The sequence below is a fragment of the Palaemon carinicauda genome, chromosome 16 (genome assembly GCF_036898095.1).
Source record: "Palaemon carinicauda isolate YSFRI2023 chromosome 16, ASM3689809v2, whole genome shotgun sequence".
Lineage (NCBI taxonomy): Eukaryota > Metazoa > Arthropoda > Malacostraca > Decapoda > Palaemonidae > Palaemon > Palaemon carinicauda.
The window spans coordinates 110,117,053-110,142,876 of record NC_090740.1 but is presented as its reverse complement, the minus strand read 5'-3'; the positions used below and the strand labels follow the sequence as shown (position 1 = coordinate 110,142,876).

Genomic DNA, 25,824 nt, shown 5'->3' with positions numbered 1-25,824 from the left:
ATTAGTTAGAATAACATTATTAAAACATTTGATATTAAAGACTGTACAAATGTATGATTCCAAGTATGTGTACCCATATGCATTTCTTAAAAATAACTTCAGAGTATACCAAGTACTCATAATTCTCAACATTTATCTAAGACACTACATTACTGCTCCTTCTTGTCCAAGAATGTTTATTTTTCATTATTAATTTAAATAGTTGGCATAAAACATTAACATCATTCTTTATATTTATAAATATTGCTATGGCTAATTAATTATGAAATTATATAATCAAATTATGTTTGGTTGCAAAGAAATAGGAAACCATTGGCTTGCAACAAAGATTGCTTCCATCAAGAGGAGATAAAGTCATAAAAAACTAGGTTGCAAAATTATACAATCAAAGGTATGCTAAACACAGCATCGACTATGGCACAGTTTTTATAAAAATAACACGTTCCTTTAAAACAGACAATGTCTTAAGTGGGGGTGATACGGCCATTGAAGCCTTCACTTTTGACTTTCGGCTCAAACTCAAAGACTGGTTGAGGTTGGAGGTTTAACTTGAAATTACTTTTAAAATCTATTTGTTCCCATGCATACACAACCCTTTCATCCTTTAAAATTGGGAGACTCACTAATTGGTGGGTTAAAAGTTTCCATAGATCCTTCTCTCTGGTTACAGTTCACTTTCCCTTTGCCTACACATACACCGAATAGTCTGGCATATTCTTTACAGATTCTCCTGTGTCCTAATACATCTGACAACACTGAGATTACCAAACAATTCTTCTTCACCAAAGGGGTTATCTACTCCACTGTAATTGTTCAGTGGCTACTTTCCTCTTGGTAAGGGTAGAAGAGACTCTTCAGCTATGGTAAGCAGCTCTTCTAGGAGAAGGACACTCCAAAATCAAACCATTGTTCTCTAGTCTTATGTAGTGCCATAGCCTCTGTTCCATGGTCTTCCACTATCTTGGGTTAGAGTTCTCTTGCTTGAGGGTACACTCGGGCACACTATTCTATCTAATTTCTCTTCCTCATGTTTTGTTAAAGTTTTTATAGTTTACATAGGAGATATTTGCTTTTATATTATTTCTAAAATATTTATTTTTTCCTTGTTTCCTTCCCTCACTGGTCTATTTTCCCTGTTGGAGCCCCTGGGCTTATAGTATTCTGCTTTCCAACTAAGATTGTAGCTTAGCAATTAATAATAATAATAATAAAAAGGTGACCAAGAAGACTTTGCCGGTACCAAGCTTGGAGTATTGTCTTGGACATTAACAGTCGCAGTACCTCTTGAGTTTGCTTATGCTATCATCTGAAGGAAAGACTTCCAATGTTATCATTTCAATCAGCTACCCAAGTTCTTCAACCTCTGCTTGGGTATGAGATTTGACTTCTCACAATTTATCACGATCCCCTGATCGTAAACAACTGAGAAGCAGTACACACTCTAAAGCACAAAGAGTTTTGAACAGATACACCATACTGCTCTCCACCCTCCAGGTAATTTCTACAAGTAAAATTGACTTTGAACAAGTTGACATGTCTCTTCAAGCAAGTGCCCTCACAGGACAGAGAAGCATGTTATCCCAATCACTAGCAGCATCTTGGTGGGAAGAGATGGAGGAGGACTCAAACCTCCACAAACTCGTTCTTCCCTTTGTTGTACACACACACACGGTTCGGGAATGGCACCAGGGCGGTACTCTTTAGCAGAAAGAGTTGAAGATTGTAGTTCAGTCTCAGAGACAGAGCTGGCCCATGCATTCTTCCTCATTGAGGTCAAGGAGGCAGTTGGTGCTTTGATCTCTGAGGGGTTGGAGACTGTGTCACTGAATGGCTCGAAGGTACGTTTGACAAATCCTGACCTCCGAAGAGGAAGGACTCCTGCGAGTATCACGTGAACGTGATGAAGGCTCTTGGTGCTCCAAAGAGCAATACAAAATTTTTTTGGGGTGTCCCCTGTTCCAAATTCTGTTGCAGTGACACGCAGGATGATCCCGCCATGATTGGAATATGCTTCAGACTTGAGTGCCACGCCCGTAAGTCAGTATCCTGTCTGTATTGATGAATAAGAGATATCCCTGAAGGTGTGATACTGCAGAACTTGTAATTCACCCCTTGAGGTTCTTTGTCCTCCCAAAGCCTGAATGACTCGGTCGTTTATAGATATGGCTTTCAGCTTGGAACAAGTCCTAAGAGGAAGCTCGATCCAGCAAGTTCAGTCTAAGTGGAATTCAGTTTTCCAAGACTCAAACTTGAGATAGAAAGAGAAGATTGAAACGATGTCTTCTCTACCATAGTCTGGATTCCCTAGAGGACCGCTTTAGTCAATAACCCCTGACATGTACAGTGACTTGATTGGTTACCTCTTAAAGACCAACAGATTTCCATGATAACCTTACTAAGTGACTAAAGAATTCTTTACTGAAAGTTCAACTCATGCAAAATTATTGCTTGTATTCTAGGCATTATGTATCTATAAATGCTTTACAATGTCATAGCCAATGACTCGTGCCTGCCGAAGCTGAGGGATGACAAGGGGAAAAAAAAAAAAGAGTGAAGAAACCATAGCTACTCTGTTCGACTTTGAGGCCTCTTTCTTTCATCTGAGACAATAGCCCCCTCTCACTGGAGGACAATTTCCCCACTCCCTTTTTGTCTGTTAGCCTAGGACTGACTTGTAAGAAAGACTATTAGAAATATGTTTTACCTACCCTAATCTTTAAACAATGCCATTTTTACTAAAGCTAACAATCTGGCCTTTTTACCTATAAATTTCAATGAGTGGGCTGTCAGCAAAGACTCTCCAATGTACAGTGAGCCCTCGCTACTTCGCGGTTCGACCATCGCGGATTCACCACTTCGCGGATTTTTTTCATAACCCATGTATATACATATATCGCGGATTTTCCGGGAATTTCGAAAATACCGCGATGTTGCGAGATTGGAGAAAGTAAGGAAAATTGAATCATGATTGATTTTCAATATAAATGAAACTTTGAGGAGCAACAAAGATATCATTTGTTAGAGAGATAGAGAGAGGTAAGGAATGGGAGGTAGTGAAAAGTAGCCCACAGAGAGAGAGAGAGAGAGAGAGAGAGAGAGAGAGAGAGTGAGAGAGAGAGGTAGAGAGAGAGAGAGGTAGAGAGGTAGAGAGAGAGAGAGAGAGAGAGAGAGAGAGAGAGAGAGAGAGAGAGAGAGAGAGAGAGAGAGAGAGAGGGGGGTTTAAATGTAATAAACAAAAAAATTTGATAGGTTATAACACATTGGTGCTTATGTAATATCAACTGTATACTGTAGACGGTTTGAATAAGTTAAGAAATGGTATAAACGATACTTTGTTAGTGTATTCGTACACTCTCAAGAGCGGCAGCTAGATGTCAGCTGATCTAATCACAGCCAAAAGTAAAACAAAAAGAAGTCAACAATACTCGATTTTTAAAACACACCCGAAATTTAAAAACAAAAGTACACGCTTTCTTAATGTGCAATTAACTATTTAAAGAGTAGCAATTTTCTAGAATAAAATGATGTTTCACAAAAAATAGTGGTTTGCTGATGAAATCGGATGCTGTGTTTTTAGCTATGATTGAAATGGATGTAGACTCTGCATAATTTTTTCGTTTCGTATTTAATTGACACTAAGAAAACTAATTTTAGTTTCTTCATCTAAATGTAAGTATTGTATAACACGAAGAGAGAGAGAGAGAGAGAGAGAGAGAGAGAGAGAGAGAGAGAGAGAGAGAGAGAGAGAGAGAGAGAGAGAGAGAGAGAATGAATCAGCTGTTGTAATCAAATGGCGTGTTTTTGTTTCGTGAGAATTTCATCGCCACGACTATAACAACAACATACTGTACTGAACTTTACAGTATTATAGACTACTGTAATATGATAAAGTAAAGTATTTGTAATCTATTTTATATGAAATGGGGCTATTTTTTTTTTTTTTAAATTTACATTTACGTATGTAAAACAACTCTCTCTCTCTCTCTCTCTCTCTCTCTCTCTCGTAAATTGTTTTCCTGCTTTGCTACGTATGTATGATTTTATATAGATACGGTAAATAATATTTGTAATATGTTATTTTCATTAGTAAAATAAATTTTTGAATATACTTACCCGATAATCATGTAGCTGTCAACTCTGTTGCCGACAGAAATCTACGGTCGGGATACGCCAGCGATCGCTATACAGGTGGGGGTGAACACCACAGCGCCATCTGTGGTCAGGTACTCCAGTACTTCTTGTCAACACCACCTCAATTTTTTCCTCGGTCCACTGGTTCTCTATGGGGAGGAAGGGTGGGTCAATTAAATCATGATTATCGGGTAAGTATATTCAAAAATTTATTTTACTAATGAAAATAACATTTTTCAATATTAATCTTACCCGATAATCATGTAGCTGATTCACACCCAGGGTGGTGGGTGGAGACCAGCATATATGTTAACAAAGAAGCTAAGTATCCCGTATTTTATTTTATTAGTTATTCAAAAATAACATAAAATAAATAAGTACCTGGTAAGGAAGACGACTTGAACCATTACTCTGCCTTTATTAAGTACGTCTTCCTTACTGAGCGTAGCGGTCCTCTTAGGATGCTGAACGACTCTTAGGTGCTGAAGTATAAAGGGCTGCAACCCATACTAAAGGACCTCATCACAACCTTTAACCTCGGCGCTTCTCAAGAAAGAATTGACCACCCGCCAAATCAACAAGGATGTGGAAGGCTTCTTAGCCGACCGTACAACCCATAAAAAGTATTCAAGAGAAAGGTTAAAAAGGTTATGGGATTATGGGAATGTAGTGGCTGAGCCCCCGCCTACTACTGCATTCGTTGCTACGAATGGTCCCAGGGTGTAGCAGTTCTCGTAAAGAGACTGAACATCTTTGAGATAGAATGATGCGAACACTGACTTGCTTCTCCAATAGGTTGCATCCATAACACTCTGCAGAGAATGGTTCTGTTTGAGGGCCACTGAAGTAGCCACAGCTCTCACTTCATGTGTCCTTACCTTCAGCAAAGCAAGGTCTTCTTCCTTCAGATGAGAATGTGCTTCCCTAATCAGGAGCCTGAATAGGTAAGAAACTGAGTTCTTAGACCTTGGAAGAGAAGGCTTCTTGATAGCACACCAAAAGGCTTCTGATTGACCTCGTAAAGGTTATGACCTTTTTAGATAGTACCTAAGAGCTCTAACTGGGCAAAGTACTCTCTCCAGTTCGTCCCCCACCAAGTTGGACAGGCTTGGGATCTCGAACGACTTAGGCCAAGGACGTGAAGGAAGCTCGTTTTAGCAAAAAACCGAGCTGCAAGGAACATGTAGCCGTTTCAGATGTGAAAACTATGTTCCTGCTGAAGGCGTGGATCTCACTTACTCTTTTAGCTGTTGTCAAGCACACGAGGAAAAGAGTTTTCAATGTGAGGTCCTTAAAAGAGGCTGATTGGAGAGGTTCAAATCTTGATGACATAAGGAACCTTAGGACCACGTCTAGATTCCAGCCTGGAGTGGACAACCGACGTTCCTTTGAGGTCTTAAAAGACCTAAGGAGGTCCTGTAGATCTTTGTTGGTGGAAAGATCCAAGCCTCTGTGGCGGAAAACTGCTGCCAACATACTTCTGTAACCCTTAATCGTAGGAGCTGAAAGGGATCTTACGTTCCTTAGATGTAACAGGAAGTCAGCAATCTGGGTTACAGTGGTACTGGATGAGGAAACTGCATTGGCCTTGTACCAGCTTCGGAAGACTTCCCCTTTAGACTGATAGACTCTGAGAGTGGATGTCCTCCTTGCTCTGGCAATCGCTCTGGCTGCCTCCTTCGAAAAGCCCCTAGCTCTTGAGAGTCTTTCGAAAGACTGAAGGCAGTCAGACGAAGAGCGTGGAGGTTTGGATGTATCTTCTTTACGTGAGGTAGACGTAGAAGGTCCACTCCTAGAGGAAGAGTCCTGGGAATGTCGACCAGCCATTGCAGTACCTCTATGAACCATTCTCTCGCGGGCCAGAGCGGAGCCAACCAACGTCAGCCGTGTCCCTTTGCGAGAGGCGAACTTCTGAAGTACCCTGTTGACAATCTTGAACGGCGGGAATGCATACAGGTCGAGATGGGACCAATCCAGCAGAAAAGCATCCACGTGAACTGCTGCTGGGTCTGGAATCGGAGAACAATACAACGGGAGCCTCTAGGTTATCGAGGTAGCGAACAGATCTATGGTTGGCTGACCCCACAGGGCCCAAAGTCTGCTGCAAACATTCTTGTGAAGGGTCCACTCTGTGGGGATGACCTGACCCTTCCGGCTAAGGCGATCTGCCATGACATTCATATCGCCCTGAATGAACCTCGTTACCAGCGTGAGCTTTCGATCTTTTAACCAGATGAGGAGGTCCCTTGCGATCTAGAACAACTTCCACGAATGAGTCCCTCCCTGCTTGGAGATGTAAGCCAAGGCTGTGGTGTTGTCAGAGTCCACCTCCACCACCTTGTTAAGCTGGAGGGACTTGAAGTTTATCAAGGCCAGATGAACCGCCAACAGCTCCTTGCAAAAGATGTGAAGTGTCCTTAGCTCCTGATTCCATGTTCCCGAGCATTCCTGTCCGTCCAAAGTCGCACCCCAGCCCGTGTCTGATGCGTCAGAGAAGAGACGGCGGTCGGGTTTCTGAACAGCCAAAGGTAGACTTCCTTGAGAAGAAAGCTGTTCTTTCACCACGTGAGAGTAGACCTCCTCTCTTCGGAAACAGGAACTGAGATCGTCTCTAGCGTCATGTCCTTTATCCAGTGAGCCGCTAGATGATACTGAAGGGGGCGGAGGTGGGGTCTCCCTAACTCGATGAACAGGGCCAGCGATGAAAGTGTCCCTGTTAGACTCATCCACTACCTGACTGTGCATCGGTTCCTTCTCAGCATGCTCTGGATGCAAACTAGGGCTTAGTAGATCTTTGGGGCCGACGGAAAAGCCCGAAAAGCTCGACTCTGAAGATCCATACCCAGGTAGACAATGGTCTGGGATGGGACGAGCTGGGACTCCTCAAAATTGACCAGGAGGCCCAGTTCCTTGGTCAGATCCATAGTCCATCTGAGAATCTCCAGACAGCGACGACTTGTGGGAGCTCTTAAAAGCTAGTCGTCTGACGGAGCCGGACACAAGATCATGGTACTGCTGCACAGTCTGTGAACTGTCAACCATGGGGAAGCGAGGAAGTACAGTGACAACCCGAAGCTGTCTAGACTGTCTGGGTCGTACAGACAACTCCTTATCGGGTTGCTGAGGTTGCCGCACTGCGTCACAACAAGTCACTTCTGCTGGTTGTTGAACGTCTTCCCAGTGACACACTGACTCCGTAAACAAAAAATCCTCTAACAAGGACTAAGCTTGGACTGCATGTCTTGCAACACAGCTCAAGGTCTATGGGAGCAGGTGTGGTAACAGACGGGGTTAGCGACTGAAGTGGAACCATTACCTTCCCTGGAAGCAAGTTATGCTTAAATAAAAGTCCATAGGAGGCTACGCAGCTAAAGGCTCCTCTCCAAATGACAGAGTCCTCAAGGGAATATCAGAAGGAGGGAGAATAGCACTTTCTCATCTACAGGAACCATATCCGAGAAAAGCTAAGTTCTCTCAGTGAGGGTTACACTGGTGCAAAAGCAGCAGACTAGAAGGCAACGTTATGAAACTGCTTGACAGTCTAGTGAGTTGGCAACAACCAAAGATGTGTGACTGAGAAGCATGCGGTAAGGTATGCAGAGCATGCTGTATGCAGAGCATGCTGTATGTAGAGCATGCTGTAAGGTAAGCAGAGCATGTTGCATGGCGTGCGGCTTATGCTGCATGGGATGAGGCTCATGCTGCATGGGATGAGGCTCATGCTGCATGGTATGAGGCTCATGCTGCATGGGATGAGGCTCAAGCTGCAAGGGAAGAGGCTTATGCCGCATGCGTTGAGGAGGATGCCGCATAGTATGAGGCTCCTGCCTCATGGGTTGAGGCGGTTGCCGCATAGCATGAGGCTCCTACCTCATGGTTTGAGGAGGATGCCGCATAGCATGAGGCTCCTCATAGCATGAGACTCCTGCCTCATGGGTTGAGGAGGATGCCGCATAACATGAGGCTCCTGCCTCATGGGTTGAGGAGGATGCCGCATAGCATGAGGCTGCCTCATGGGTAGAGGAGGATGTCGCATAGCATGAGGCTCCTGCCTCATGGGTTGAGGAGGATGCCGCATAGCATGAGGCTCCTGCCTCATGGTTTGAGGAGGATGCCGCATAGCATGAGGCTCCTGTGAGGTTCCTGCCTCAAGAGTTGCGTCTGCCTCAAGGGTTGAGGAGGTAGCTGCGCAGAGAGAGGCTCATGCTGTGAAGAATGCGGTTGCTGCATGCGTTGAGGCGGCTGCCTCATAGCATGAGGTTCCTCAAGAGTTGAGGCTCTTGCCTCAAGAGTTGAGGTTCTTGCCTCAAGAGTGGAGGTGGCTGCCGCAAGAGTTGAGGTTGCTGCCTCAAGGATGGTGGAGGTTGCCGCAACGCAAGAGGTTGCTGCATAGCGTTGGTATCTGGCAACTCCCAATGCGGCAGCTCACGCGTGGAGGTAGGTTGAGGAACCTCAACATCATACGTCTGGCAGGGTGGACTGCGCAGAGGTGGAGTTGAGGTTGCTGCCTCGAGGATGGTGGAGGTTGTCGCACCGCAAGAGGTTGTTGCCTCGAGGATGGAGGAGGTAGTCGCAACGCATGAGGCTCCTACCTCAAGGGTAGAGGAGGTTGCTGCAAAGCATAAGGCTCCTGCCTCAAGTGTTGAGGAGGTTGCCGCGTGGCAAGAGGCTCCTGCCTCAAGGAAAGTGGAGGTTGCTGCACAGAGCTGGTATCTGGCAACTCCCAATGCGGCAGCTCACGCATGGAGGTAGCTTGAGGAACCTCAACATCATACGTCTGGCAGGCTGGACTGCGTAGAGGTGGAGGAGCGCTCGCAGGAGGAGGTGTGTTAACCTTCTCTGCCTGAAACTCCTGCATCAACACCGCAAGCTGAGACTGCATTGTCTGCAGCATAGACCACTAGAGTTTAAGAAAGACAACAACAAACGGAGCTACTGTCCGTTGAGACTGAGGGTCTAAAACAGCTGGTGCGGCAACAGACGGAGCTACTGCCTGTTGCGATACCACCTTGCCTCTCTGGGAGGTGTGCAGTTGTCGTACTGCAGCAAGTCCGAACTGACCCAGTGCTAATGGCTACACCTAGGAGTTGGACTTGCGCGGAAGGGACCGACTTGCACTTAAAAGCTGCAAGATTTGGTCCATGGTTTCTGCGAGAAACCTCTTCCGCAGACGAGGAATAAAAGGGCTCTCTCGTCTTTGTGTGGGTGGGGTGATCACGTCGGCAACGTGTGTAGATACACCCGAAACCACGGAGGGAAACGTCTGTTCGTCGATCAAGGCCTGCTGAACCCATAAGTCCTTCGACATTACTTCTCCCCTGGGCTTGGGAGCTTGTAAGAGGTCCCAGACTAGGCGAACAACTGGCACGAACAGACGAACCCTCGAACGCAACACTGTAACACTTTGCGCTTATCACTTTATCACTTTTGATTTTCTGTTTGCACTTATTTCACTGAACTCGAAACTTTAAGTGGTTTGTACCTGAAACACGCAATTCTATCCTTCCTTAAAAGTTAGTAATTGCGAAAACAGAATTACAATGTAACAGAAAAATATAATGAAAGATAAATAATTCAGTGGCTGGAAAGAGACTACACACTAGATCAAATAAACTACGTTTAAAATCTCTCACCGCATAAAGCTTGAGAACAAGAATAAAACTCTAGAAACGTTTACCTTCTTCCCCTAAAGAGACTAGGGAGAAGAGCAAAAACGATAACAACGTTACTCGCTTGAACGAAACGTTTATCCTCCTCTCTCTCCCTCCGTCTCTATCTCTCTCTCTCTCTCTCTTGACTTAGAACCTGAGAGATGAGCCCAATCATATATATCGTTAAAACATATTATTGTTAAAGGAAAAAAACTGAAAGATGTCCCAAATAAAAAGTTCCTTTATTAGAATTAAAACCATTAAGCTAAGAAAGAATGAACAAAACGCTAGAATCGGTTTACTCTTACTGCAACGTGACACCGTGAAAATTCTCTCTCTATCGTAACGATAGAGCGCAAGTTGAACGTTCTGAACGTCAACAACTGCAGAGACAAAACAAAACGTTAGTTCAACTTTGAAAACAGTACGAGACTATCAAAGAAATTCTTTCAAAAACATTAAAATAGCATAATATGTTAACAGGTAAAAACGAAATGACGGGCTCAATGTTAATTAACTTCGGTACCAAGAAAAGACCGCCTACTATAAGGAAAGGTCGAATATAAACAAATATAAAAATTAATTTTAATAAGTTTATAATAAAAGGAAGTTAATCGAAGAGGCCTATAAAAGGCGGAGAGATATAAGATAAATCTATAACTTTTGTTAAGCAAAATTAAGAAAGAGAGTCTATACTCTCTTAGACACCAACACTTCCGTCTAAGGGAAGGGTCGGCCATTTAAAAGTGAAAGAGAGTTCATACTCTCTTCGTCACCATAATTAATCAAATTAATTCCAAAAGCTAGCTAAGCTAATGATAAAACTTCCTGAATAGTGAAAGCTAAACTCTAGAGCAAATACATCACCAAATCGTGAGCAAAAACTCCAGAATCAACAGCGTATCCATGTAGGTCTAGCCGGAGGCACGACAGAGGAAAAATTGAGGTGGTGTTGACAAGAAGTACTGGAGTACCTGACCACAGATGGCGCTGTGGTGTTCACCCCCACCTGTATAGCGATCGCTGGCGTATCCCGACCGTAGATTTCTGTCGGCAACAGAGTTGACAGCTACATGATTATCGGGTAAGATTAATATTGAAAAATGATATTTTAATTATAAAATAAATTTTTGAATATACTTACCCGGTGAATATATAATAGCTGCAACTCTGCGGCTCGACAGAAAACAAACTCAAAAAAACTCGCGAGCGATCGCTATGAAGGTTGCGGGTGTGCCCACCAGCGCCAACTGTCGGCCAGATACCACTCTTGTATGTAAACAAAACCTTCAATTCTTCTCGTCCCGCTGCGTCTCTATTGGGGAGGAAGGGAGGGTCATTTAATTTATATATTCACCGGGTAAGTATATTCAAAAATTTATTTTATAATTAAAATATCATTTTTAAATATTTAACTTAGCCGGTGAATATATAATAGCTGATTCACACCCAAGGAGGTGGGAATTATGTTTACAGCGTATAAGCTAAGAGTTTTTTCATTTTGACAGTTATCAATATAACAAAACCAAAATATATAGGTACCTGGTAAGGAAGTTGACTTAGACGATTACTCTGCCTTGTAAGTCTGTCTTCCTCACGGAGCCCAGCGATCCTCTTAGGATGCTGAAAGACTCCCAGGAGCTGAAGTATCAAGGGTTGCAACCCATACAACAGGACCTCATCAAACCCCTAATCTGGGCGCTCTCAAGAAATGACTTTGACCACCCGCCAAATCAACCAGGATGCGAAAGGCTTCTTAGCCTTCCGAACAACCCATAAAACAATATTAAAAACATTTCAAGAGACAGATTAAAAGGATATTGGAATTAGGGAAGTGTAGTGGTAGAACCCTCACCCACTACTGCACTCGCTGCAACGAATGGACCCAGTGTGTAGCAGTCCTCGTAAAGAGTCTGGACATCTTTTAAGTAAAATGACGCGAACACTGACTTGCTTCTCCAAAAAGTCGCGTCCATAATACTTTGCAGAGATTTATTTTGCTTGAAGGCCACGGAGGTTGCTATATCTCTAACTTCGTGCGTCTTAACCTTAAGCAAACATCGGTCTTTCTCATTCAAGTGAGAATGAGCTTCTCGTATTAAAAAAAAATCTGATAAAATATGACAAAGCATTCTTTGACATAGGCAATGAAGGTTTCTTAACTGAGCACCATAATGCCTCAGATTTCCCTCGTAATGACTTAGTACGAGCTAAATCGAACTTAAGAGCTCTAACAGGACATAATACTCTTTCCAGTTCGTTGCCTACGATCTCTGATAAGCAAGGAATATCAAAAGATTTAGGCCAAGGACGAGAAGGAAGTTCATTTTTGGCCAGGAAACCAAGTTGAAGTGAACAAGTGGCTTTTTTCTGTAGAAAAGCCGATGTTCTTATTGAAGGCATGAAGTTCACTGACCCTTTTAGCCGAAGCCAAGCACAATAGGAAAAGTGTCTTGAGGGTGAGATCCTTCAGGGAGGCTGAATGTAATGGCTCAAACCTGTCTGACATGAGGAACCTTAGGACCACGTCTAAGTTCCATCCAGGAGTTGCCAAACGACGTTCCTTAGAGGTCTCGAAAGACTTAAGGAGATCTTGGAGATCTTTATTGTTGGAAAGATCTAAGCCTCTATGTCGAAAGACCGAAGCCAACATGCTCCTGTAGCCCTTAATCGTGGGAGCTGAAAGGGAGTGAACCTTTCTCAGATGTAAAAGAAAATCTGCGATTTGGGCTACAGAGGTACTGGACGAGGACACAGATGCTGACTTGCACCAGTCTCGAAAGACTTCCCACTTCGACTGGTATACTCTAATGGTAGAAGCTCTCCTAGCTCTTGCAATCGCACTGGCTGCCTCCTTCGAAAAGCTTCTAGCTCTTGAGAGTCTTTCGATAGTCTGAAGGAAGTCAGACGAAGAGCGGGGAGGCTTGATGGACATTCTTTACGTGGGGCTGACGTAACAGATCTACCGTTAGAGGAAGACTTCTTGGAAAGTCTACCAGCCATTGAAGTACCTCGGTGCACCACTCTCTCGCGGGCCAGAGGGTAGCAACCAACGTCAACCTTGTCCCTTCGTGAGAGGCGAACTTCTGCAGTACCTTGTTGACTATCTTGAATGGTGGGAATGCATATAAGTCCAGAAAAGACCAATCCAGTAGAAACGCGTCTATGTAGATTGCTTCTGTATCTAGGACTGGAGAGCAATAGATTGGTAACCTTTTGGTCAACGAGGAGGCAAAGAGGTCTATGGTGGGTTGACCCCAAGTAGCCCAAAGACTCTTGCCCACGTCCTTGTGGAGGGTCCATTCCGTGGGTATCACCTGAACCCTCCGACTGAGACAGTCTGCCAAGACGTTCAAGTCCCCCTGGATGAATCTCGTCAACAGGGAGATGCCTCGAATTCTTGACCATAAGAGAAGGTCCCTTGCGATCTCGAGCAGCGTGAAGGAGTGTGTGCCTCCTTGCTTGGAGATGTACGCCAAAGTTGTGGTGTTGTCTGAGTTGCCTCTACCACTAAGTTTCGAAGAAGCTTTCTAATATCATCAAGGCCAAGTGGACTGCTAATAGCTCCTTGCCGTTGATGTGCATGCTCTTCTGACTTGAGGTCCACAGACCCGAGCATTCCCGACCGTCCAGGGTCGCACCCCAACCCAAATCCGACGCGTCTGAGGACAACACGTGGTTTGGGTTCTTGACTGCTATGGATAGTCCCTCTCTCAGACTGATATTGCTGTCCCACCATTTCAGGCATGCCTTTACTGGTTCGGAGACTGGGAATGATACCGTCTCTAATGTCTTGTCCTAGTTCCAGTGAGAGGCTAGATGGAACCGGAGAGGCAGAAGGTGTAGTCTCCCTAGTGAGACAAACTGCTCCAGGGATGAGAGAGTCCCTATGAGACTGTTCCAACTCCTGACTGAATAAACGTTTCGTTTCAGCATTAGTTGGACTTCGAGCAGGGCTTGACTGCGAATCTCCATCCCCAAATATAGAATAATCTGGGATGGGATCAGTTGGGACTTTTAGGTTGACCAAAAGTCCCAACTCCCTGGCCAGACTCAACGTCCAATGTAGATCCTGCAGACAGCGAAGACTGGAAGATGCTCTGAGAAGCCAGTCGTCCAAGTACAGGGAGGCTCGGATCCCCGATAGATGGAGGGATTTTGCCACATTCCTCATGAGCCTCGTAAACACGAGAGGCGCAGGACTGAGGCCAAAGCACAGGGCTCGAAACTGGTACCCCACATTCCTGTAAACAAACCTCAGAAACGGTTAGGAATCCGGGTGTATAGGAATGTGGAAATATGCCTCCTGAAGGTCGAGAGAGACCATCCAGTCGCCTTCCATAAATGCTGTCAAGACAGCCTGGTAGACTTCATCGTGAAGTTTGTCTTGACAATGAACACATTGAGCGCACTTGCCTCTTACGTACTCCTGCAGTGAACATGGCTGCCAAATCATTGGAGCCATCCCTGAGGGACTTGTTCCTGCAGAGAACGTGGCTGACAGATCATTGGAGCCATCCCTGAAAGCCTTGTTTATGCATGACATAATTGTACAGCAAAACTTCAAAGGCTCGAAAATAGCTGTGAAGTCGACCTGTAAAATCTTGGAGCGTCTCATGGCCAGGCGCCAGGGAGAGTCTATGAGGTTTGAGAAGTCTATCTGGGCAGAGGCAGGAACTCCCAAGCCGAGAACTTCTCTCGTGTCATATCAGACTCTCGCTCTATAAGCCAGTTTAAAAGAAGGGAAAGCAAAGGCTGTCTCCCCCAAACTCCTCCTGGTGAAAAACCAGTCGCCTAGCAAACGTAAAGCTCTCTTAGAAGAGCGAGAGAGCACTAGCTTATAAAACAACGGCTTCGAAGTAGCTAGGCCTAGTGTAAGCTCTGACGTTTAGGCGAACGAGGAGCAGCAGTTACAAAAAGATCCGGACAAAGATCCTTAAAAATCAACATGATTTATTTAAAGTCCATAGAGGGATAAGCAGCTTTAGGCTCCTCTCCGTCTGACAGAGTCCTCAAGGGAATATCAGTAGGAGGGGGAACAGCAACTTCCTCATATGAAGGAACCTTGTCCGACAATAGCCAAGTCTCAAGCAAGGGAGAGACCTACCGTGGTGGCAATGCTTTACAAGCAGAGTCCACACGCACTGGTGCATTAGTAGCGGACCAGGACGCAACGTCATGTAACTGCTTGATAGTCTGTGAACTGTCAACAACAACAGGTGCGTGAGGACGCACAGCGTCCAATCGAGACTGCTTTGACCGCCTAGACTGAGCAGTCAAAACAACTCTAGAATGCGGAGGTTGACGCTCAGCGTCAAAACAAGTCAACTCCGATTGTTAGCGAACGTCCTGAACGTCAACAGGAGCATCAGCAAGTGGCCTAACGTCCAAATGTGGCTGAAAATCCACACGAGACCGCATCGAGTGTGGTTCTAAACAAACTGACTGACGTGACTTGGCTACGCCAACGTCAACAGGACGCACAAAGGAACGTTAGGGTGGCTGAAGGCCAGGATCTCGATGAGATAAACGGCTAGGCTCAACGGACTTATCGGCAGAATAGTCTTCCATAAGGGAGGCAATCTTATTCTGCATGTCTTGCCGTACAACCCATTTAGGATCAACGGGAATGGTTGCGGTAAGAGACGAGGGTAACGTCTGTGACCGCAAAACCTTGCCTACAAAAAGACTCTCGGAGTCTGTGTTACGCTTTTGTTAGGCGGCGAGCAGTCTTCCGATGACTGCATAGGGTCAGAGCTGTCCTAATGGTTAAAACCAGGACGCTGGACCTGTCCTGAAAGGACTGACTTTCGCTTAAAGGGCCTCGAAACCTTGTTCCACGGTTTCTTATGCGAAAAGCCTTCGGATGACGAGGAGAAAATCGTCTCTCTCGCCTTATGGTAGAGGTGATCTTGGTAAGATACACCCGATACCATAGAGGGAACGTCTGTTCGCTGATCAAGGCCTCTCGAACCCATAAGTCGTACGACATTACTTCTCCCCTGGGCTTGGGAGCTTGCAAGAGGTCCCGGACTAGGCGAACGACAGGCACGAACAGACGAACCCTCGGTCGCAACACTGATAACACTTTATCACTACGATTTTCAGTTTTGCACTTATTTCACTGAAATCGAATTTTTTAACAATTCACATAGGTATGAATAAAACTGATTTCTACCTGAAGCACGCAATTCTACCCTCATCAAAAGGTTGTAATTGCGAAATCAGTCGTATAATGTAAGCACATTAATACCAGCAAAAAACAGTAAACATATTTTAAGATAAAAAAATCAGTGGCTGGGGAAGAGACTAAACACTAGTTCATTCAAAACTACGTTTTCAATCTCTCACCGTACATGTCTTGGGACGAGAATAAAAAACTAAAAACGTTTTATCCTTTCTCCCCGTACAGAGACTAGGGACGAGAGTAACTCGAGAACAACGTTACCCGCTTGGGACAAGATAAAGATCGGAACGTTTTCTCTCCTCTCTCTCCCTCCGTCTCTATCTCTCTCTCTCTCTCTTGATTTCGCACCGCAGAGAAGAGCCCACTTACGTTTCGTCAAAAAAAAAACAGGTTATTTGACCAAAGGAAAAAAAAACTGAAAGGTTTTTCAATTAAAAAGTTCCTTTAAAATAGAATTTAAAACATTTAAGCTTTGAAAGAAGAATGAACAAAACGTCAGAATCGATTTACTCTTTCTGCAAAGTGAAACCGTGATACTCTCTCTCTCTATCGTAACGATAGAGCGCAAACTGCGTAGCATAAATAAACTAAACGTTAGTTCATCTTTGAAACAGTACGAAGACTATTCAAAGAAAATCTTTCATAAAATATCTATTAAAAAATATTCATTTAATAAGTTTTAAATCATTAGCTCTGTAAAAGCTATTTACGATTGAAAGGGCTCAACGTTGTTTAACTTCAGTTTCCAAGTTAGGACCGCCTACTCTCAGGAAAGGTCGCATATAAACAAATCATTAAAATTTATTTTGATGTTTATTATAAATGGAAAGCTAATCGAAGAGGCCTAATAAAGGCGGTTGAGATATAAAATATATAGAGGAAAATCTATAATTAATTTATAACGTGATAAGATAATTGCTAAAAGCCTAAACACACTTCCGTACTGAGGGAAGGGTCGGCCATTTAAAAGTCAAGGAAAGTCCAAAAAACAATTCAAAGTCATCAAAAATTAAATCTATCCAAAATCGAGTTCAAGATTTAAGTTGAAGATAAAACACCTGTACTGTGAAAGCTCAAACCAAAATGAAGTACTTCACCAAATATGTTAAGAAAACTCCAGGTTCTACAGCGAGTATGAATAAGTCTTGTCGTCAACGTCGACAGAGAAGAATTGAAGGTTTTGTTTACATACAAGAGTGGTATCTGGCCGACAGTTGGCGCTGGTGGGCACACCCGCAACCTTCATAGCGATCGCTCGCGAGTTTTTTGAGTGTGTTTTCTGTCGAGCCGCAGAGTTGCAGCTATTATATATTCACCGGCTAAGTTAAATATTTAAAAAACATATTTTATAAAAGCTTTTACTGTAATATCATTATTTATCACTTTCATCATGCGCGTTAAATGCCTTCGAGCCGCAGAGTTGCAGCTATTATATATTCACCGGCTAAGTTAAATATTTAAAAAACATATTTTATAAAAGCTTTTACTGTAATATCATTATTTATCACTTTCATCATGCGCGTTAAATGCCTTCGTTTGTTTACTGAGTGTACTTTATGACGCCGTCGTTTCAGGCGGCGTCATAAAGAAAAACATTTCATTTGGTAGTCCTAAGAAAAATTAAGTAAAACATTGGTAATAACAAAATCAACATACTGTACTGAATAATCAATATAATCGATGCAAAAACTAACCTATACACAGATGTGTAAATGCGTTTGTTTCTTCATTATGATCAGAGATAAACGTAAACAAAACATTGGTTGCCATTTTTTATCGTGCTTTTTGGCGTGTTTAGGAAACGCATGATATAAAGTCGCCTTTAATATTTGTGCCTGTTTTAGTTTAGGGTACTGTAGTACATGCATTAAGTGTTCTGTACATTAAAGGGTAGTTTGTTAACAGTACTACGTACAAGGGAAGATTTTAAAAGTCTGAATATACATGTTAAATAAATAGGTAAATATGGTGTCACTACTTCGCGGATTTTCACCTATCGCGGTCGGGTCTGGAACCTATCTACCGCGATAAACGAGGGTTCACTGTAATGTTATATGAACTAGTGCTACATTGGAATGAGCCTTGATATTTGCTTTAAAATTCTGCAACGATCTTAAACACATAGGATCCGAAGGTTAGGATCCATGAGATTTTTGTTATAGGGGCCAGGTGTGAGAGTCTGCTGGGCCTCTAACCATGTCGGAGAAAACCCAATTGTTAGACTATCAAGTGAATGTGAGTAGTAGTAAGCCAAGTATAATGTGCTTATAATATCCATCCTGAAAGCTGAAAATTTGAGTAGCCACCCTCAAAGTTAGAGGATCTGAGTTTAAGTTTCAAGATACTGTATCTTTTCATCACAAACAATCCATCCAGATGGGAAAAGTCATCTTAAAATTAAGGCCCTATACTTAAATTTTCAATCTTTTGAATTGATAACATTCAACACAAATCATATACATACATATCATACCAAGGCACTTCCCCCACTTTTGGGGGGTAGCCGACATCAAACAAATGAAACAAAAAGGGGACTTCTCCTCTCTACGTTCCTCCCAGCCTGACAAGGGACTAAACTGAGTTCAGCTGGTACTGCTAGGGTGTCAGAAATACAATTATAAAATTTTTATGAGAGAATTCAAAATGACCTGAGAACATGAACAGAATAATTTGAACTTGGCACGAAAAATCTGTAATACATGTATATATCAAGGCACTTCCCCCAATTTTGGGGGGGGCAGCCGACATCAAACAAATGAAATAGAAAAGGGGACCTCTCCTCTCTACATTCCTCCCAGCCTGACAAGGGACTCAACAGAGTTCGGCTGGTAATGCTAGGGGTGCCACAGCCCACCCTACCCCGTTATTCACTACAGATGAAGTTTCATAACACTGAATCCCTATTGCTGCTACCTCCGCGGGCATCCAAGGCACCGGAGGAAGCAGCAGGGCCTACCGGAACTGCGTCACAATTGCTCGCCATTCATTCCTATTCCTAGCACGCTCTCTTGGCTCTCTCACATCTATCCTCCTATCACCCAGAGCTTTCTTCACTCCATCCATCCAAAATGACTACTGTCCAAATAAGACTTACATTAACATTGCCTTGTTCCTCTTCTTTCTGCATAAGAGCTTCCCTCTGAAGCCTTAGTAGCTGTACTTGCTTTTCTTGCTCTTCTCTCTGCTTTTCAATAAATGCAGCCTGTTGTAACCTAAACAAATTAGCTTGCTGTTTTTGTTGCTGCTGCTCTTCAATAAGTCTCTGCTGTTCTCGCACTTTATGTTGCATCAGACGCTCTTCCTCCAGGTGCCTCTGTCGTGCTAACATCTGAAAACGGGGAAATAATCTGTCAAAAACTTGTGAATCCAAATACTGTACAGACATTAAACATTAAGTATAATTTGAATAATAGCAATAAAATGTCTGCATTGTCTATAACTTTACATTTCAGACGTCCGAAGTGCATTATTTCATCTGAATCTAGAATAGTTATTGATAAATTTTACTTATTTCCAAGTAGAATCTTCGTTATATGATAGAGAGCAAGTGTAGGGCTATATACATTAATACAGTATCAAATATATATACAGGGTATACATGTTTTTTTTTTCTTTTTCGGTCAAGCTCAGCGGAAAAAATGTATAACCACTAGTCTCTCCCCATCCCTTGGGTATGGGAAGAGGGAGCAGTCATACCTGGGTGACAGGGGCTTGTAGTTAGGAATGGGGGGAAGGGGCAGGAAGTGTTGAATCATTGTGTGCATATCCATTTAAATATTTAGCTATCTTTTTTGACAGGTCGTGTAAACTAGTGAGACAATAAAATCATCTTGAGAGAAAACTAGTGTAAATCCTCAACATAACAGATGCTTTATAGGGTCCAGCCTCATGACACATTAAAAAGACCTTATAGTACTGTATAGTCAACGCTTACAAAATCACAGAGAATCTACAACTAACAGTACTTTCTTCTTAGTTATAAACTTTACTTTACTTATCACTAATCACACTGCACCTAATCAATTAATTTAAGATATTTCTCAGCAAAATTCTTTACATTTTAAAAAGGTTAGATCATACCATCAATAATGAACCTAAACCTTTTAAACCTTTAATAGGCTCAAGAAGACAGACCTAATGATAGATAAGGATGAAGAAATAATTTCCTGTTAAACCCTCCTTAAAGGGAGAGGCTGATGTAAACAGGTTTAGGAAGATGTTGGTGATGAATGTAGCTGATGGGTAATGATATCTTAGGAGTTGATATGTGTTAAGCTGTGGTGTTACTATTACTATTACTAGGTAAGCTAAAACCTTAATGGAAAAAAGCAGGATGCTATAAGCACAAGGGTGCAATTATGGAAAAATTGACACGTGAGGATAGGAAATAATGAAATCAACTACAAGAGAAGTACAGTAATGTACAATTAAAATAACACCCAGTACTTTAAGAACAGTAACAAATTTTAAAAATTTCTTCCATAAACAAACTAACATCAGCCTGCTCAACATATTTACATTCACTGCAAGTTTGAATTTTATGAAGTTACTATACTTCTATGATTTCACTGGTAAACAACAAACCTCCTCCTGTTCTCGAGCCTTGCTGATGAGTTCGCTCAAACTCTGACTCTGGGTATCGCCTTCCTCATCCTCTTCTGTTACCATGTCCGTTGACTGCTGCTCATCTTCGTCATCAGGAGGAAGGCCTATGCCGCCTCCACCATCATCTTCATCTCCTCCTTGTTCCTCTTCAAGATTTTCATCATCATCTGAAAAAGAGTAATGAAAGCCTTAAGAAACTCGATGCTGAATCAACACACACAACATAAACCATCAAACCTGGTGGAATACATGTACTGACTGACGATACGGTGGAGAATTTTTATTACTGTAACAAATTTTCAATCACTATCTTCTAAAGTGTTACCAGCCAATGACAACTTGTCAACTATCTTCTAAACTGTTACCAGCCAATGACAACTTGTCACCTATCTTCTAAAGTGTTACCAGCCAATGACAACTTGTCAACTATCTTCTAAAGTGTTACCAGCCAATGACAACTTGTCAACTATCTTCTAAACTGTTACCAGCCAATGACAACTTGTCAACTATCTTCTAAACTGTTACCAGCCAATGACAACTTGTCAACTATCTTCTAAACTGTTACCAGCCAATGACAACTTGTCACCTATCTTCTAAAGTGTTACCAGCCAATGACAACTTGTCAACTATCTTCTAAAGTGTTACCAGCCAATGACAACTTGTCAACTATCTTCTAAAGTGTTACCAGTCAATGACAACTTGTCACCTATCTTCTAAACTGTTACCAGCCAATGACAACTTGTCAACTATCTTCTAAACTGTTACCAGCCAATGACAACTTGTAAACAAACTGTAGTTCACCCACAACTGTCCCCTCCCATACTAACTCATTAAAATTGATATGTATATTGATATAAGATGCTGTCAAAGAAAAGGTGAACTGTTCCTCAAACTTCACAGCCCAATTACCCTATGACACACCTACAACAAAGCCTTGGGACAACTTCAGTGAAAATATAATTACGTATGTATTTTTTCTCCGAATGTATCTCATGGGTAGATGGATAAAAGGTAATTTGATTATGTGTAAGCATAAAATATATTATATCTAACTATCAAATAGTTGATAGATAAATGTAAACTTCATAGAGAATAATTTAGTACAGTACTATCCAACAATAAACAAAACCAATTTAGCCAAAACAATATACTGGCATGAAATTTAAAAGAAGCAACCTTCAGATTACTTAGTAATGGATATCCAGATAATGATGGATTAGGCAATGACTGGCGATCTAAAACGATTCAGATCAAGGATGCAAACTGAAGAGCCACTGAAAATCTTACCATCCTTCTCCTCATCCATATCCTTGGGTCCCCCGTCATCCCCATCCGGATGCAAATGCTCATATAAACGATCTACCAGTTCATTTTTCAAGCCTGAAAAATATGAATCAATTAGTAAAATGTATAAGTATTAAAATAATTTTTACCTATAAGACATTACAGTACAGATAAATACAGTAACTAAACTTTACTCACACGAGGTAAGAAATATTTACCGTTGATATGGTCTTATAAAATGAATAATTAAATGTCAGAATCATGTAAGTACAAAAAAAATAAAAATATATTTCACCAGTCTAGGAATCATCATCATATCTTATAGCGTCAACATTTATCCACTGCATAGCGCCCCGATTACATTCGTAGAGATCCAAATCTGTACAGATTGGCCCCTGTTCAAACCCACGAAGTATGTGGTCCATTGTCTGGATGGGATGCCCACATGGGCAATCAGCCGAAGGGGACGAGACCCCACTTATGAGAATTGTCTAGTCTTTAAACTCTTGCTCGGTCAAGAGTAACCCAATCCTACAGAGGTTTGTTCCACGGGGAAGACTCACACGGGCTCTGGATGGCCTACCCAGATGGGCAATGGTCTGTTTCTTTCAAGTATTCTAGACAGTAAGTTGCAGACACCCTAGGGTTGAGGCTTGTGGTGGTTATGAAGCTCTTGCAGGATTTAAATCTTTGTCTAACTACCCGGTGATCATAGAGCAGATGCCTTTCATTTGGGAATAACCAGCTATTAAGAATATAAACTCATTACTCGAGAAATATAACAAATCTTTAAATTAATCTGTGTGGTGTATGTGTGATAGCGTCCACATGTATGTATGATTACGGCTACCTTAGGATACGGCAGTGTAAGGGGGGTCGCAGGGGTCATTAGCACCCCATCCCTGTTAGGTTAATAGATAAGGATACTGCTTGTAGGTTAGGTTAGGGGGTAAAGTTTGCTAGTTGATGTCCATTTATAATCCACACTGGAGGACCTGGCCACTGATATACAAAGGCTCCTAATTTGTATTTTTCCTAACTTTGCAAACACAAGAACTTAAATAGGGAAAGTGTTCGCGTACTTCTGTTTGATTGACTATGTTGGCGATGTTAGTTCCACGTCACTTAGTGAGGAAACCCGGCTAGTTTTTTTTTATAACTCGGAGCCTTTGTATATAAAGCGGCCACTTCCACTTTTTCCCCCTAACCTAACCTAAAAGCCGTGTCCTGACCTACTTAACTAAAGGACGGCCTTCGACTCCACTTTACACTGGCGTATTCTAAGTCAGCCGTCACCATACATACAGGTGGCCGCTATTATACATACACCCTATGGAGCCTTTGTATATCAGCGGCCTGTTCCTCCCGCGTGTATAATTTTATAGTAGTTTATAATTTTATCTGGTTTCCCATGTGGCGAATGGTTTTAAATTATGAAAAAGTAATAAAGGAAAACAATAGCTTTGCATAATTTGGTAATATATGGAGAGTGCAATCTTGTAAAAAAAATACGGCTTAGTCCTAATAAATCACAATTTTTGCGGTACCTCAAATTACTGGAATCCCCCGGATTTACTGAAATCCTCAGGTAAATACTGGAATCCCCTTGAAAATTACCGAAATCCCCTACAATATCACTGCAAACCCTTAGAAATCGATAAATAATATGTTTGTGTTAAAATACGTTACTTTTATGTTTTTAGCATTTATGTTTTTATATATATTTGCAGGTAGAACCTTGGCTAGGGGTTGTACCTGGGAAGGGGGTCCGGGGGTTTGCCCCCGCCTAGGGATTGTGACTTGGGAACTACGTTAGGTTAGGTGGGTTTGTTAGATTCTGTACCCTTTCATATATTGTGTAAAGGGTATATAGAAAAATGCTTTCGCCCGTATAGGATAGGTTAATATATCCCGATTTTCGCCTGTATAAGATAGGCTAACAAATCCCAATTTCCGCTGTATAGGATAAGCTCTCTACCTTAGGGTAGCTAGGTTAAAATCTATGTCACCCGGCATTTGGTTAAAACTCATTTTTACCTTGTGTTGGCAATCCAAAGGTTGTTAGTCTCGCTTTCAAGTCCGTTACTTTCAATTTAGAAAGTTCTTCGTGTGTTATCGACATGGTTGCACATGCATCTAGTCTATATTTAGTTTAAATTGGGTTTTTAACACGGAACACAAACAATTATAAGTAAATAATAAGCAACAACGCGAGTTGTTTTGTTGACAAACGTAAACAGCAGAGGACATTAAGAATTCTACCTCGCAGAATCATTGGTAAAATTTTACTGTGATGAGTCTCGGTTTCTTTTCATATTTTGAGGATATGTTAAACTAGTCTCAAATTTATCATTATTATTATTATTATTATTATTATTATTATTATTATTATTATTATTATTATTATTATTATTGTTATTATTATTATTATTATTATTATTATTATTATTATTATTATTATTATTATTATTATTATTTCCCGAGCTACAACCCTAATTACAAAAATAGGATTCTACAATCCTAAGGGCTCAAACAGGGTAAAATTGCCAAGTGACGAAAGGATATAAGGAAATGAATAATCTATAGTAATGAATAATGAATATAAGACACCCCAAGATTAGTAAAAACGTTAAAATAGATCTGTTACATATAAACTACGAAGAGAGACTTATGTCAGCCTGTTCAACATAGAGAACATTCGCTGGTATTCTGAACTATCTATTCAACTATCAGATTAGAAAGGTCATTCCATAATTTGTTCACAGCTGGAATAAAACTTCTCGAATACTATGTAGTGTTGAGCCATATGATAGAGAAGTCATGCCTGATAAAATTGACTACATATCTCTTGCTATGTACAGGATAATACAATCTAGGAAGACCTGAATGCAAAGGAAGGTAAAATTATGAAAATAAATCTTAGGCAACATGCATAGAGAAGTAATTGAACGACGGTGTTAAAGATTAGTATTAAGATCTGGAATGAAAAATCCTTTGCTTAACAAATTAAGATGAACATAAAATCAACAACTGGAGACCAGACAAATTAAGAGAATTAAAACATTTTATTATTATTATTATTATTATTATTATTATTATTATTATTATTATTATTATTATTATTATTATTATTATTATTATTATTATTATTATTATTATTATTATTATTACTACTAGCCAAGCTACAACCCTATTTGGAAAAGCAAGATGCTATAAGCCCAGGGCTACAATAGGGAAAAATAGCCTAGTTAGGAAAGGAAATAAGGAAATAAATAAATGATGAGAATAAATTGACAATATATCCTTCTAAAAACAGTAACAGCGTTAAAACAGATATGTCCTATATAAACTATTAACAACGTCAAAAACAGATATGTCATATATAAACTATAAAAAGACTCATGTCAGCCTGGTCAACAAAAAATAAAAAAACATTCTTCAGAATAGATTGATAAACATCTTGAAAATAATTTCTCAATATGCCATATTTTCAACTGAAGAAGAAATAGATCGAATGTGTTTCTCAAAAGTAAATTTGCAATCAAGAATCACACCTAAAATTTTAGTTCATGTAGTTAAAGAAACATTATCAATATGGAGTTGTAGATGTTGACAACCCACTGCCGTTGACCTATTTACAATCATATTTTGAGTTCTTAGGGTTCAACTTCATGCCCCATAATTTGCCCCATGCACCAATTTCAGCTAGATTTTTATTAAGGGATTCAGCAACCCCAAATCTACCTTCGGGAGATGAAACCGAGGCAAAGAGTGTAGCATTATATTGCTGGTTAGCCCTCTTCTTTTTAAACTCCAACATTATTCAACTTTTTTTTTGTACAATCCTACCTTTTGTTTAATTTCGAAGTGTTAGTTATTAATTATTCGTAATTTTTTTTCGTGCTTTTAGTTTATAATTATCAAAATTTCCAGTGTCACCATAACCTTATATGGCAAAATAATCTT

The 25,824-nt window shown here is 41.4% G+C and overlaps 1 protein-coding gene across 1 annotated transcript in view; it reads right to left on the bottom strand.

The window, feature by feature from the left end:
* LOC137655786 (splicing factor 3B subunit 2-like) overlaps nucleotides 1–24,107 on the bottom strand; it is a 49,929-nt gene extending 25,822 nt beyond the window's left edge. Inside the window, 4 exon segments of the mRNA XM_068389927.1 lie at nucleotides 19,064–19,297; nucleotides 20,554–20,741; nucleotides 21,862–21,954; nucleotides 23,896–24,107. Coding sequence (XP_068246028.1) covers nucleotides 19,064–19,297; nucleotides 20,554–20,741; nucleotides 21,862–21,954; nucleotides 23,896–23,980 — 600 coding nt within the window. The 5' untranslated portion in view covers nucleotides 23,981–24,107.
* Between the last annotated feature and the right edge of the window lie 1,717 nt (nucleotides 24,108–25,824).